Genomic DNA, 14,831 nt, shown 5'->3' with positions numbered 1-14,831 from the left:
TTCTAGAGTCTCAACATCTGTTTTACATCATGGTGACCAAAACTGGATGCAGTATTCCAACTGTGGCCTTACCAAGGCATTGTAAAATGGTATTAATACTTCACGTGATCTTGATTCTAGTCCTCTGTTAATGCAGCCTAGCACTGTGTTGGCTTTTTTGGCAGCTGCAGCACACGGCTGGCTCATATTTAGGTGATTGTCCACTAGGACTCCAAGGTCCCTCTCACAGTTACTACTATTGAGCAAGGTACCCCCTAGACCAGGGGTAGGCAACCTTGGCTCTTTTATGACTCGTGGACTTCAACTCCCAGAATTCCTGAGCCAGCCATGCTGGCTCAGGAATTCTGGGAGTTGAAGTCCACGAGTCATAAAAGAGCCAAGGTTGCCTACCCCTGCCCTAGACTATACCTCTGCATTTGGTTTTTCTTGCCTAAATGTAGAACCTTACTTTTTTCACCACTGAATTTCATTTTGTTAGATAGCGCCCAGTGTTCAAGTCTGTCCAAATCCTCCTGTATCTTAAGCCTGTCTTCTGGAGGGTTGGCTATTCCTGCCAGCTTGGTGTCGTCCGCAAATTTGATGAGTTCCCCATCTATCCCCTCGTCCAAATTGTTGATGAAGATGTTGAAGAGCACTGGGCCCAGAACAGAGCCCTGGGGCACCCCACTACACACTTCCCTCCATGTAGATGCGGTTCCATTGAGGACCACACGCTGAGTACGGCCAGTCAGCCAGCTACGGATCCATCTGGTGGTGATGCTGTCTACTCCACATTTTTCAGCGTAGACTTGAGGGCCTCAGGGCAGGACGCAATTAATGTTCTGGGCAAGCTCTGTATAATTTGTACATGTTTTAATCCTTATGACCATTTTTCACCCTTCTGACTGTTGCAGCATCCCCATGCTCACATGATGCTTGACAACCGACTCGTACCTATGACGGTTGCAGAGTCCTGGGGTCATGTGATCCATTTTGTGACCTTCTGACATGCCAAGTCAACGGGGGAAGCCAGATTCGCTTATCAACGGGTTTCTCAACAACTGCAGGGTTACTTAACAACTGCAGTGATTCGCTTAACAACTGTGGTAAGACAGGTTGTAAAATGAGGCAAAACTCACTTAATAGATGTCTCATTTAACAACATAAATTTTGGGCTCAATTGTGGTCATAGGTGGAGTACTATTTGTGTGCACTTACCGAGCCATTATAAAGCGGTATTAACACTTCACGTGTCCTTGATTCTATCCCGCCATTAATGCATTTCAAGAACAGAATAACAGAATTGGAAGGGAACTTGGAGGTCATCTAGTCCAGGGCTTTCCAACCAGTGGTACGGGTACCACCTGTGGTACATTGGCACCTGGCAGGTGGTACGTGACCATCCAAGAAAAGTGGTAGCAGGGGAAGGCAATGAGCTGAACCGGTGGCAGCACCGCACAAGCCTGAGCGAGAGACGGCTGGAGCTGCAGGGCTGTCGGGGCTCAGCGGAAGCGCGAGGATCAGTGCTGCTTTCCAGCTGATCGGCCTTCTTCAGGGCTGTCAGGACTCAGCGGAAGCACCAGGATTAGCACCAGGCTCCAGTTGGAGCTCGGCGCTGATCCTGGCGCGTCTGCTGAGCCCAGAAGAAGCACCGATCAGCTGGAATGTTGCAGCATCACCAGGGTCTTGTGATTTACATTCAGATGCGTGGCAACTGATTCATATTTATGACGGTCACAGTGTCCCAGCGTCATGTCAAGTGACCAATACCTGCTGCAACCACCCAACAGATGGGGGGGAATAAAAACCAAACACTCCCTCACCCCACTCCCGCTGCCAATCCTGAACAGAAATGCTCACAACCATGAGGAAGAGCGCCGCTGGGCGGGCAGGCGTCTTGCTCGGCTGTGGCTTGGGAGGCACTTTTTTCAGTGCCATTGTAACTTCGAACAGTCACTAAGCGCATTGTTGTAAGTCGAGGACTACTTGTACTTTATCACTTTTTCTTTTTTCTTTCTTTCTTATTTTTTTTGGTCATCAAGTTTTTGACACCTTGCGACTGGTGCTACTCGGATGTTGCCATACCCTAAAAGTGGTACAATGGGTGAAAAGGTTGAAAAGTCCAACCCACTATTCAAGCCAGAGACCTTATTCCATTCTGAACAAATGGCTGTCCAAACACTTCTTAAAATCCTTTTAAAAATAATCAGAAACACGAAGATCACTCAAGCCCTCATATCACTGGAATATGAGCCAGCAGGGTGCTGCAGCTGCCAAAAAAGCCAAGGCAATCCGAGGCTGCGTGTCTAGGGCGATTCTCCATCCTCCAGAGGGTGGTTGTCCCACAGGTGGACTTTCCTGTTTTTGTAACCAGAGGCTGCATTAACAGGGATTTGTGGGGCTGTCTCAGTGGCTGCTCAATGCTGGGGGGGGGGGAACAATCAAAACCTCTGAGCGGGCGTTCATCCAAGCCTTCTGCAGTTTCCCGATCTCCTCCATCGCATCAGGGAACAGCAGTCCACTCTGTTCTTTCTGGAAAGATGCTTTCCATGCTTCCTAAGTCATTTATGGGGCGTGATCAGCTGCCAAAAAAGCCAAGGCAATCCGAGGCTGCGTGTCTAGGGCGATTCTCCGTCCTCCAGAGAGTGATTGTCCCACAGGTGGACTTTCCTGTTTTTCTAGCTAGAGGCTGCATTAACAGGGATTTGGGGCCTGTCTCCGTGGGCGCCCAATGCCAGGTCAAAACCTCTGAGCAGGTGTTCATCCAAGCCTGCTGCAGTTTCCCGATCTCCTCCATCGCATCAGGGAACAGCAGTCCACTCTGTTCTTTCTGGAAAGATGCTTTCCATGCTTCCTAAGTCATTTATGGGGCGTGGGAAGCACTGACTGGGCGATGTGATCAATGGTCCAATCTGATTCCCTTTGGGGGTCAATTAGAATAGAGCCGGAAGGGACCTTGGAGGTCTTCTAGTCCAACCTCCTGCTCAAGCAGGAGATCCTGTACCCTTTCAGATAGGTGGCTGTCCAGTCTTTTCTTAAAAGCCTCCAATGATGGAGCACCCACACCTTCTGGTGACAAGCTGTTCCGCTGGTTAATTGTCCTCACTGTGGGGAAGTTTCTCTTTAATTCCAGGTTGCTTCACTCCTGGATTAGCTTCCATTCACTCCTTCTTGTCCTGCCCTCTGACCTTTGGAGAACAGGTCGAGCCCTTCTTCTCTGTGGCAGCCCCTCAAATATTGAAATACAGCCATTATGTCCCCCCTTTTCCCATTCTTTTCTCTAGACTGGCCAAACTCATATCCTGCAACCGTTCTTCACGTTTTTTGTCTGCAGGCCTTTGAGTTGCTCTTCTCTGCACTTTTCTCAAAATCTCAACAACTTTTTTGTAACGTGGTGACCAAAACTGGATGCCACATTCTCCAGAAGCCCCCCAATCACCCTTGTTGCTCTTCGTTTCAGCAGTAACTCCTCATTCCCCCCCCCCCACGATGTCAGTCTAACCTCCGCAGGGGAGAGGGGGGACCCAGGGGATGGGGAGGTGGCGAGAACCTGGGCAGGGGAGACGGGCCAGCCACAGGGGCGGGACATCTGGAGAATGGGCGTGGCCTCTACACAGGTAAGATCCCCTGCCACCTGAGGCTCCGGCAGAGCGTTGTGCTCCAGGCTGACTGTTGGGATTACTCGCTTTGGGTCCGTGCCTGCCAGATTCCTTCTATCTCTCTCTCTCGACAGCCCCATGATGCACTCCCAGATGCCAGTCCCCTCCCTTCTCTGCGCCCTCCTGATGCTGCCTCTGGGGGTGCCCCAGGATCTTGTCGAATTGCGCCCCTCAGATGCGAAGGTGCAGCAGGCTGCGGCTTTTGCCGTGCAGAAATACAACAACCACCGACAAGCCACTCTCACCTATTTTAAAAAGCTGCGAGTTGTGTACGCCGGTTCACCGGTGTGTGTCTGGGGCTAGGAGAGAGTTTTTGCGGGGATGGGGGGGCAGCCTTGGAGTAGCCAAACGATTCGGAGTTACTCGAAGGTACAGTGGAAGGGAATTGAGGGAGGGGAGGCAGTTGGGGGGGGGAGTCTTCCCAGGAAGGTACTGTGGATCGTGGACAGGAGGGGCCTGACTCTTTATACCTGAACAGTTATTGCAGAAGTGTGTCTGGGGGGGGGAGTTGTGGGGGGGCAGCCTCGTTGTGTCCGTGAAGCAACCAAAGGACTTGGGATTGCTCTGTAAACAATAGAAGGGTTTGCGGGGGCTGGGGGGAGCTGGGGGGGGGGGCTCTACGGGTGGGACTGTTATCCTGGACGCCAAGGACATGGTTTTCTGCCGTTGGTATCCGATGCAGAAATATTTCCTCTTGAACTGATGTTTTTGCTGCTCTCGAGGCATAACGTCCCTTTCCGCTTTGCAACCCACGAGGCTGATCATGTTTTCCAATGAATTAAAAGGTGATGCTACTTATTTTAAAATCCAGGTGAATTTTCCCAACGTGTACCTTTTTACTGTCGTGTTGGTGGAAACTGCATGTATAAGGAGGCCCGGTACCACAATGGCATATAGGAATATCCAGCAATGTCCTCAATTTGCAGGCAATCGGCAGGTGAGTTGAGATGCCAAATTCCGATCATATATTTGCAGTTTCATTGATAAAAAAACACCTGCCTGGTCTGAGCTCAGCAGCCCCCTCTGTAAAGCTGATTTCAATTATTTTCATGGGCGATTTCAATTCAAAAGACTAGAAGTGATCTGATGATAGAGTTTGCTATATGAGGGGCTGCCCCAAAGAAGACGGGGTGGGGGGGTCACCTATTCTCCAAAGCACCTGCAGGCAGGAGAAGAAGCAACGGATGGAAACTCATCAAGGAGAGAAGCAACCTGGAATTAAGGAGACATTTCCTGTCAGTGAGAACAATTAACCAGCGGAACAGCTTGCAACTAGAAGTTGTGGGTGCTCCGTCACTGGAGGCTTTTAAGAGATTGGTCAAACGTTTGTCTAAAATGGCTCAGGGTCTCCTGCCTGAGCAGGGGGTTGGACTAGAAGACCTCTAGAGTCCGTTCCAATGCTGTTTTCTTTTCATTCCCTTCCAGGTAATCTGCTACTTTAAAATCACATCCTATCATGGGGATACTATGAGCTTCGACGAGCAAATCTGCAATGAGTCTCACTCAAATCGGTCATAGAGTCTCTAAATTCGCATTTTCTGAGTTTCTGAAATTGTTCCTTGACATACACGGAGGCCTTTCCTGGCGCTTCTGTTTTCTCTAATTTTCATCTTTGAGAAGAATCGACATTTTGCTCATTCAGTCGATTAGTCTTAATAAAGCGATCATCATGGCGTTCCGTCTTGTCTTCCTTTCTTGTCCAAATCCCATCCAGCCTTTCCGTTTTCACGGTGACAGCACAATGACACCATGGCTTGTTCAAGAAAGCCTCCAGCCATTTGGGGTACTTTCCAAACTTCTGGAAACTTTGATCCGTTTGAGTTTTCAAGAAGTGCAATTAAGATTTTTAACAGAATTAATACTGCTTCTTTCCCAAACTCTACTCCAATTGGCATATTATGCCAGTGAATATACCTCGCTCCTTGGGGACATAGAATACGAGGGATGGAGGGAGGGAGGAAAGGATAGGTCGAAAGGAAATAGGGAGGGAGGGAGGGACGGAGGGAAGGAAATGAATATGCCTTGCCCATTGGTGATAATTACCAGAAGACCTTCAGAGGTATAGAATACAAGAGGGAGGGAGGGAGGAGGGGAGGGAGGCAGGAAGGGAGGGAGGGAGGGAGGGAGGGAGGGAGGGAGGAAGGAAGGAAGGAAGGAAGGAAGGAAGGAAGGAAGGAAGGAAGGAAGGAAGGAAGGAAGGAAGGAAGGAGGTGATATACTAACAACAACACATAGCTATATCCACACTTTGTGCCCTGGTAATAATAATAATAATTCTGGGAGATAATTATAATTGTAATTGTTAGTAATAATAATAATAATAATAATAATAATAATAATAATAATAAAGTTGGAAGGGACCTTGGAGGTCATCTAGTCCAACCCCCTGCTCAGGCAGGAAACCCTATACCATTTCGGACAAATGGCTGTCCAGTCTCTTCTTAAAAACATCCAGCGTTGGAGCATTCACCGCTTCTGGAGGCAGGTGGTTCCACTGGTTAATTGTTCTCACTGTCAGGAAGTTTCTCCTTAGTTCCAGGTTGCTTCTCTCCTTGCTTAGTTTCCATCCGTTGCTTCTTGTCCTGCCTTCAGGCGCCTTGGAGAATAGCTTGACTCCCTCTTCTTTGTTGCAGCCCCTGAGAGATTGGGACACTGCTATCATGTCCCCCCCCCCCCTCGTCGTTCTCTTCATTAAACTATACCAGTGGTGGCGAACCTATGGCACGGGTGCCAGAGCCCTCTTTGTGGGCACACGTGCTGTCGCCCCAGTCCTAGCCCTTCAGCTGGGTTTTATAAAAGCTTTTCGCTTTAGGCCTCCACCGCCACGTGCAAAAAATAAAAGGTTCAATCAGTCAGTCAATTTCAACTTCTCGCGGAGAAAAAAAAAGATTTTGCAAAGTTGGAATTGATTGATTGATCTTTTTAATCCCACCCAGTCTGCCGTTACCACCGCAGCCACGCCCACCCAATGGGCCACACCCACCCGGCACCCGATGATGCATAAGTGGGTTTTGGGTTGCAGTTTGGGCACTCGGTCTCTAAAAGGTTCGCCATCACTGAACTAGACATACCCAATTCCAGCAGCCGTTCCTTATATGCTTTAGCCTCCAGTCCCCTAATCATCTCTGTTGCTCTTCTCTGCACTCTTTCTAGAGTCTCAACATCTGTTTTACATTGCGGTGACCAAAACTGGATGCAGTATTCCAAGGGTGGCCTTACCAAGGCATTGAAGAGTGGTATTAACACTTCACATGATCTTGATTCTAGTCCTCTGTTAATACAGCCTAGCACTGTGTTGGCTTTTTTGGCAGCTGCAGCACATGGCTGGCTCATATTTAGGTGATTGTCCACTAGGACTCTGAGGTCCCTCTCACAGTTACTACTATTGAGCAAGGTACCTCCTAGACTATACCTGTGCATTTGGTTTATCTTGCCTAAATGTAGAACCTTACTTTTTTCACCATTGAATTTCATTTTGTTAGATAGCGCCCAGTGTTCACGTCTGTCCAGATCCTCCAGTATCTTTTTTTTTATTAAGAAGTTTTTATTTTCCATTTATTCATACAAAATACAATTCAATTAAAATAAATTCCTAACCATTGGTACCACCTGCCCATTCCCCCCCAGGCTGCGTCCACCCTCTCTAAACCTTCCCTACTTCCCTCCTCTTTCTGTCCTCCCCTCCTACTCTTTTCCCCTCCCCTTCTCCTCTAACCATCCTACTTCCTCCCTACTCCTTCCTCCCCTCTCATCCCTCTCACACACATGAACCCAGCATAGGGGAAATGCCCAAGCATTTACTATGACTATATTACCCACCCACTCACTCACCCACCCACCCTCAACCCTCCCCCCCTCGCTTCCCAGAGCAGAGTACAGGGTTATTAATAAGAAAGTTAACAATAATTAAAAAAAGAAAAAAAAGAAAGAAAAAAGAAAAAAAGGGGGAAAAAAACCATCATACTTAACCTTTAACTCCCCTTAAATTAAGTCATATAAACAAATCTCTACAACGGTTACTAAAAAATTTACTCATAAAATAAATGAAACTTTATAGTCCCATATATTTTCTGAATATAATCTATCCATCTTCTCCATACAATAATATATCTTTCTTGTGTATGATCCTTCAAATAAGCAGAAGTTTTTGCCATTTCTGCAAAGTTAGAAACTTTAAATATCCATTCTTCTAAAGTAGGCAACGAGTCCTTCTTCCAATACGAGCCTGCTAATAACCTTGCTGCAGTTAATAAATTCAACATTAAAGTAGTTTCTTTGTCATTTAAATCCACAGAGATACCCAATAGGAATAATTGAGGGGTGAACTTTATCTTCCTTTTAAAAATCTTTTGAATGTTCCACCAAATCATAATCCAAAAAGCCTTTACCTTTTTACAATTCCACCAAACATGAAAATATGTCGCATCCATATTGCCAGATCTCCAACATTTGGGTTGTAAATGCTGTCTACTCCACATTTTTCAGCGTAGACTTGAGGGCCTCAGTGCAGGACACAATTAATGTTCTGGGCAAGATCTGTATAATTTGTACATATTTTAATCCTTATGACCATTCTTCACCCTTATGGCTGTTGCAGCATCCCCATGCTCACGTGATGACTCGTACCTATGACGGTTGCAGAGTCCTGGGATCATGTGATCCATTTTGTGACCTTCTGACATGCCAAGTCAATGGGGGAAGCCAGATTCACTTAACAACCAGGTTACTCAACAACTGCAGTGATTCGCTTAATAACTGTGGTAAGACAGGTTGTAAAATGAGGCAAAACTCACTTAACAGATGACTCACTTAACAACATATATTTTGGGCTCAATTGTGGTCGTACGTGGAGCACTATTTGTGTGGACTTACCAAGGCATTATAAAGCGGTATTAACACTTCACGTGTCCTTGATTCTATCACGCCATTAATGCATTTCAAGAACAGAATAACAGAATTGGAAGGGAACTTGGAGGTCATCTAGTCCAGGGCTTGCCAACCAGTGGTATAGGTACCACCTGGGGTATGTTGGCACCTGGCAGGTGGTACGCGACCATCCTAGAAAAGTGGTAGCAGGGGAGGGGAATGAGCTGAACCGGTGGCAGCACCGCACAAGCCTGAGCGAGAGACGGCTGGAGCTGCAGGGCTGTCAGGGCTCAGCGGAAGCCCCAGGATCAGTGCTGCTTTCCAGCTGATCGGCGCTTCTTCGGGGCTGTCACGGCTCAGCGGAAGCGCCAGGATCAGCGCCAGGCTCCAGCTGGAGCTCTGCGCTGATCCTGGTGCTTCTGCTGAGCCCAGAAGAAGCGCCGATCAGCTGGAATGTTGCTGCATCTCCAGGGTCTTGTGATTTGCATTCAGATGCGTGGCAACTGATTCATATTTATGACGGTCAGAGTGTCCCAAGGTCAGTTGAAGTGACCAAAACCTGCTGCAACCACCCAGCAGACGGGGGGAATAAAAACCAAGCACCCCCACCCCACCCCTGCTGCCAATCCTCAACAGAAATGCTCACAACCATGAAAACCTCGGACAGGAGGAAGAGCACCGCTGGGCGGGCAGGGAGGTGTCTTGTTCGGCTGTGGCTTGGGGGGCACTTTTTTCAGTGCCATTTTAACTTCAAACAGTCACTAAGCGCATTGTTGTAAGTCGAGGACTACTTGTACTTTATCACTTTTTTCTTTTTCTTTTTCTTGGTCATCAAGTTTTTGACACCTTGCTAGGTGACTAGTGCTACTCAGATGTTGCCATACCCTAAAAGTGGTACAATGGGTGAAAAGGTTGAAAAGTCCAACCCACTATTCAAGCCGGAGACCTTATTCCATTCTGAACAAATGGCTGTCCAAACACTTCTTAAAATCCTTTTAAAAATGATCAGAAAAACGAAGATCCCTCAAGCCCTCATATCACTGGAATATGAGCCAGCAGGGTGCTGCAGCTGCCAAAAAAGCCAAGGCAATCCGAGGCTGCGTGTCTAGGGCGATTCTCCATCCTCCAGAGCGTGATTGTCCCACAGGTGGACTTTCCTGTTTTTCTAACCAGAGGCTGCATTAACAGGGATTTGGGGCCTGTCTCCGTGGGCGCCCAATGCCAGGTCAAAACCTCTGAGCGGGCGTTCATCCAAGCCTTGTGCAGTTTCCCGATCTCCTCCATCGCATCAGGGAACAGCAGTCCACTCTGTTCTTTCTGGAAAGATGCTTTCCATGCTTCCTCAGTCATTTATGGAGCGTGGGAAGCGCTGACTGGGCGATGCGATCATTGGTCCCATCTGATTCCCTTTTGGGGTCAATTAGAATAGAGCTGGAAGGGATCTTGGAGGTCTTCTAGTCCAACCTCCTGCTCAAGCAGGAGATCCTTTCAGATAGGTGGCTGTCCAGTCTTTTCTTAAAAGCCTCCAGTGATGGAGCACGCACAACTTCTGGGGACAAGCTGTCCCGCTGGTTCATTCCCCTCACTGTGGGGAAGTTTCTCCTTAATTCCAGGTTGCTTTTTTCCTGGATTCTTTTCCATTCACTCCTTCTTGTCCCGCCCTCTGACCCTTTGGAGAACAGGTCGAGACCCTCTTCTCTGTGGCAGCCCCTCAAATACTGAAATACAGCCATCATGTCCCCCTTAATCCTTCTTTTCTCTAGACTAGCCAAACCCATATCGTGCAACCGTTCTTCACGTTTTTTGTCTGCAGGCCTTTGAGTTGTTCTTCTCTGCACTTTTTCCAAAATCTCAACAACTTTTTTGTAACGTGGTGACCAAAACTGGATGCCACATTCTCCAGAAGCCCCCCAATCACCCTTGTTGCTCTTCGTTGAGCAGTAACTCCTCATTCCCCCCTCCCACGACGTCAGTCTAACCTCAGCTGGGGAGAGGGGGGACCAAGGGGATGGGGAGGTGGCGAGAACCTGGGCAGGGGAGACAGGCCAGCCACAGGGGCGGGGCTTCTGGGGAATGGGCGTGGCCTCTGCACAGGTAAGATCCCCTGCCACCTGAGGCTCCAGCAGAGCGTTGTGGTCCAGGCTGACTGTTGGGATTACTCGCTTTGCATCCGTGCCTGCCAGATTCCCTCTCTCTCTCTCTCTCTCTCTCTCTCTCTCTCTCTCTCTCTCTCTCTCTCTCTCTCTCTCTCTCTCTCTCTCTCTCTCTCTCTCTCTCTCTCTCGACAGCCCCATGATGCACTCCCAGATGCCAGTCCGGTCCCTTCTCTGCGCCCTCCTGATGCTGCCTCTGGGGGTGCCCAACGATCTTGTCAGCCTGCGCCTCTCAGATGTGAAGGTGCAGCAGGCTGCGGCCTTTGCCGTGGAGCAATACAACAAGGGCCGATCAGACACTCTCACCTATTTTAAAAAGCTGCGAGTTGTGTACGCCGGTTCACCGGTGTGTATCTGGGGCTAGGAGGGAGTTTTTCCGGGGATGGGGGGGGCAGCCTTGGAGTAGCCAAACGATTCGGAGTTACTCGAAGGTACAGTGGAAGGGAATTGAGGGAGGGGAGGCAGTTTGGGGGGGGGAGTCTTCCCAGGAAGGTACTGTGGATCGTAGACAGGAGGGGCCTGACTCTTTATACCTGAACAGTTATTGCAGAAGTGTGTCTGGGGGGGGGGAGTTGGGGGGGGGCAGCCTCGTTGTGTCCGTGAAGCAGGCAAAGGACTTGGGATTGCTCTGTAAACAATAGAAGGGTTTGCGGGGGCTGGGGGGAGCTGAGGGGGTGCTCTATGGGTGGGACTGTTATCCTGGACGCCAAGGACATGGTTTTCTGCCGTTGGTATCCGATGCAGAAATATTTCCTCTTGAACTGATGTTTTTGCTGCTCTCGAGGCATAACGTCCCTTTCCGCTTTGCAACCCCCGAGGCTGATCATGTTTTCCAATGAATTAAAAGGTGATGCTACTTATTTTAAAATCCAGGTGAATTTTCCCAACGTGTACCTTTTTACTGCCGTGTTGGTGGAAACTACATGTATAAGGTTACCCGGTACCACAATGGCATATAGGAAGATCCAGCAATGTCCTCAATTTGCAGGCAATCGGCAGGTGAGTTGAGATGCCAAATTCCGATCATATATTTGCAGTTTCATTGATAAAAAAAACCTGCCTGGTCTGAGCTCAGCAGCCCCCTCTGTAAAGCAGATTTCAATTATTTTCATGGATGATTTCAATTCAAAAGACTAGAAGTGATCTGATGATCGTGTTTGCTATATGAGGGGCTGCCCCAAAGAAGACGGGGTGGGGGGGTCACCTATTCTCCAAAGCACCTGCAGGCAGGAGAAGAAGCAACGGATGGAAACTCATCAAGGAGAGAAGCAACCTGGAATTAAGGAGACATTTCCTGTCAGTGAGAACAATTAACCAGCGGAACAGCTTGCAACTAGAAGTTGTGGGTGCTGCGTCGCTGGAGGCTTTTAAGAGATTGGTCAAACGTTTGTCTAAAATGGCTCAGGGTCTCCTGCCTGAGCAGGGGGTTGGACTAGAAGACCTCTAGAGTCCGTTCCAATGCTGTTTTTCTTTTCATTCCCTTCCAGGTAATCTGCTACTTTAAAATCACATCCTATCATGGGGATACTATGAGCTACGACGAGCAAATCTGCAATGAGTCTCACTCAAATTGGTCATAGAGTCTCTAAATTCGCATTTTCTGAGTTTCTGAAATTGTTCCTTGACATACACGGAGGCCTTTCCTGGCGCTTCTGTTTTCTCTAATTTTCATCTTTGAGAAGAATCGACATTTTGCTCATTCAGTCAATTAGTCTTAATAAAGCGATCATCATGGCATTCCGTCTTGTCTTCCTTTCTTGTCCAAATCCCATCCAGCCTTTCCGTTTTCACGGCGACAGCACAATGACACCATGGCTTGTTCAAGAAAGCCTCCAGCCATTTGGGGTACTTTCCAAACTTCTGGAAACTTTGATCCGTTTGAGAGTTTTCAAGAAGTGCAATTAAGATTTTTAACAGAATTAATACTGCTTCTTTCCCAAACTCTACTCCAATTGGCATATTATGCCAGTGAATATACCTCGCTCCTTGGGGACATAGAATACGAGGGATGGAGGGAGGGAGGAAAGGATAGGTCGAAAGGAAATGGGGAGGGAGGGAGGGACGGAGGGAAGGAAATGAATATGCCTTGCCCATTGGTGATAATTACCAGGAGAACTTCAAAGGTATAGAATACAAGAGGGAGGGAGGGAGGAGGGGAGGGAGGCAGGAAGGAAGGAAGGAAGGAAGGGAGGGAGGGAGGGAGGGAGGAAGGAAGGGAGGGAGGGAGGGAGGGAGGGAGGAAGGAAGGGAGGGAGGGAGGGAAGATGGAGGGGGGAGGGAGGGAGGGAGGGAGGGAGGAAGGAGGAAGAAGGAGGAGGAGGAGGAAGGAAGAAGGAACAAGGAAGGAAGGAAGGAAGGAAGGAAGGAAGGAGTGATCTACTAACACACACCTAGCTATATCCCACACTTTGTCCCTGGTAATAATAATAATATTCTGGAGATAATTATAATTTAATTGTTAGTAATAATATAATACATAATATCATAATAATAAATAATAATAAGCCCGCCAGTGAGGCACTACCTTGACGTGGTTGTGGGGCTTGTGTACTCTGAGGAAGATGAGAGCTATGCCAGAGGTTCAACCATACTGGACAGGTCTCATCAGAGGAGTCAGACAAAGAGTTTCTCTCCCATAAAAAATATGGTGAGACGTAAATTTCAGAATGCCATACCGGCTCGGACGTCGCCCGGGTTAACAAGGTCCGCGCTAGATATCGGAGTTCCTGGATATCTGGTGAAAAATGGGTTACAGGACTCAGGACTGTTGGCTGAGCAACCAGCGCCAGCAGCTGCAGAACTACTGGAAGAAAAGGTGTTTACCAGTCGCAGATACACAGTGATGGAAAACAAAGAAATAATGATCTGTTACTACAGATCAAGTCCAACAAGAAGAGGATATCTAAAACGAATGCACCAGTTCTGGAAAGAACAACATCCATAATCAGAAATAACAGAACAGAGACTAGCAGATCAACGCCGATTTATAACACGAAATAAAGTATTCACAGAAACAGAATTGGACGAACTGCAAAGGTTTACCCAGGGCAAAGAAATCAAGAAAGCAAAGCCTTACCAGAAGTAATTCAGAATGTAGAGGCAAACCAGGGGGAGTTGGCAGTGAAGGAATCCAGCAGAGATATACAACTGTTCTCAGTTGGAAACCAGGCACCTCTTCCTCAGGAAGAACAAAACCCTCTAACTAAAGAAATAAAAGAATTGAAACAAAGAATAACTGAGCATCTAGAACAGCACAAAAACAACAGAATAAGGCTACCTGCATTGAAGCTTGTTCCAAAGAAACAGCTAGCACAAGCATTAAAAGAAGCAAATACTGCAATATCAAGTATAAGCACCAATTCACTGCAAGAAACAAACCAACTAATGTACAGCACAGCTGCAGTTATAACTGAATACCTGGGATGCAAAATCAACAAAGAAGAAAAACAAACAAACAGTGCACCACAAAAATGGAAGGTTAGACTAGAAATAAGATCAGCAAGTTAAGATCACATGCAAGCAAGCTAGAACAGATGAAAGAAAAGAAGCTGAAGAACAAGAAGACCAAAGAATACCTAATCAAGAAATACCACTTAGAAACAAGGAAGATCAAGGAACCACTGGAAATAATAAAGCAACAAATAACAGCTATAGCCAGGAAAAATCAGTAGATATGAAGCTCGAATTGCAAACTATAGGCAGAACCTCCAATTTCAATCCAATCAGAACCGTTTCTACCAATCCATCAATGGAGAAACTGCAAAGAATCAGTCAGTACCTGACAAGGAAGAAACAGTGCAGTTCTGGAAGCAGATATGGGATAACCCAAAGAAATACAACAAGGATGCAGCTTGGTTAAAAGAGATGGATGCAAATAAAACAGAAGTTGAAATGAAAGAACTAGTAATAACAACGAAAATGGTAGAAAAAAGAGCAAAGAAAATCAAAAATTGGTCAGCACCAGCACCACAACTGCATGGGTTTTGGTTGAAACATCTAACTGTTATACACCCACTCATTGCCAAGCAATTCAACAATATACTACAAGGAGGAGAAATTGAAAAGTGGATAACAACTGGGAAAACCTACATAATAATGAAAAATCCAGCAAAAGGGGCAACACCAGGTAACTACAGGCCAATTACCTGCTTACCAACAACTTTCAAATTACTAA

General features: G+C 47.3%; 1 protein-coding gene across 1 annotated transcript; it reads left to right on the top strand.

Moving 5' to 3' along the window:
- The first annotated feature begins 10,788 nt into the window (after positions 1 to 10,788).
- On the top strand, positions 10,789 to 12,678 carry LOC120318537 (cystatin-like). Its single transcript, XM_039366262.1, has 3 exons — positions 10,789 to 11,003; positions 11,531 to 11,656; positions 12,145 to 12,678. The coding sequence occupies exons 1-3, from the start codon at positions 10,797 to 10,799 to the stop codon at positions 12,235 to 12,237; spliced, it is 426 nt and encodes a 141-aa protein (XP_039222196.1). The 5' UTR covers positions 10,789 to 10,796; the 3' UTR covers positions 12,238 to 12,678.
- Positions 12,679 to 14,831: the final 2,153 nt, after the last annotated feature.

Source organism: Crotalus tigris, unplaced genomic scaffold, assembly GCF_016545835.1.
Source record: "Crotalus tigris isolate CLP2741 ecotype Arizona unplaced genomic scaffold, ASM1654583v1 scf7180000020245.1906669, whole genome shotgun sequence".
In the NCBI taxonomy this organism is placed as follows: Eukaryota; Metazoa; Chordata; class Lepidosauria; order Squamata; family Viperidae; genus Crotalus; species Crotalus tigris.
This window is presented reverse-complemented; position numbering and strand designations above follow the sequence as displayed.

Excerpts from the sequence above, each read along its gene's own strand:
- LOC120318537 (XM_039366262.1), top strand. The coding sequence starts at position 10,797 with ATGATGCACTCCCAGATGCCAGTCCGGTCCCTTCTCTGCGCCCTCCTG. Across the intron at positions 11,004-11,530 it reads TTGTGTACGCCGGTTCACCG|GTGAATTTTCCCAACGTGTA; the intron begins GTGTGTATCTGG and ends TTTAAAATCCAG. Across the intron at positions 11,657-12,144 it reads AATTTGCAGGCAATCGGCAG|GTAATCTGCTACTTTAAAAT; the intron begins GTGAGTTGAGAT and ends ATTCCCTTCCAG.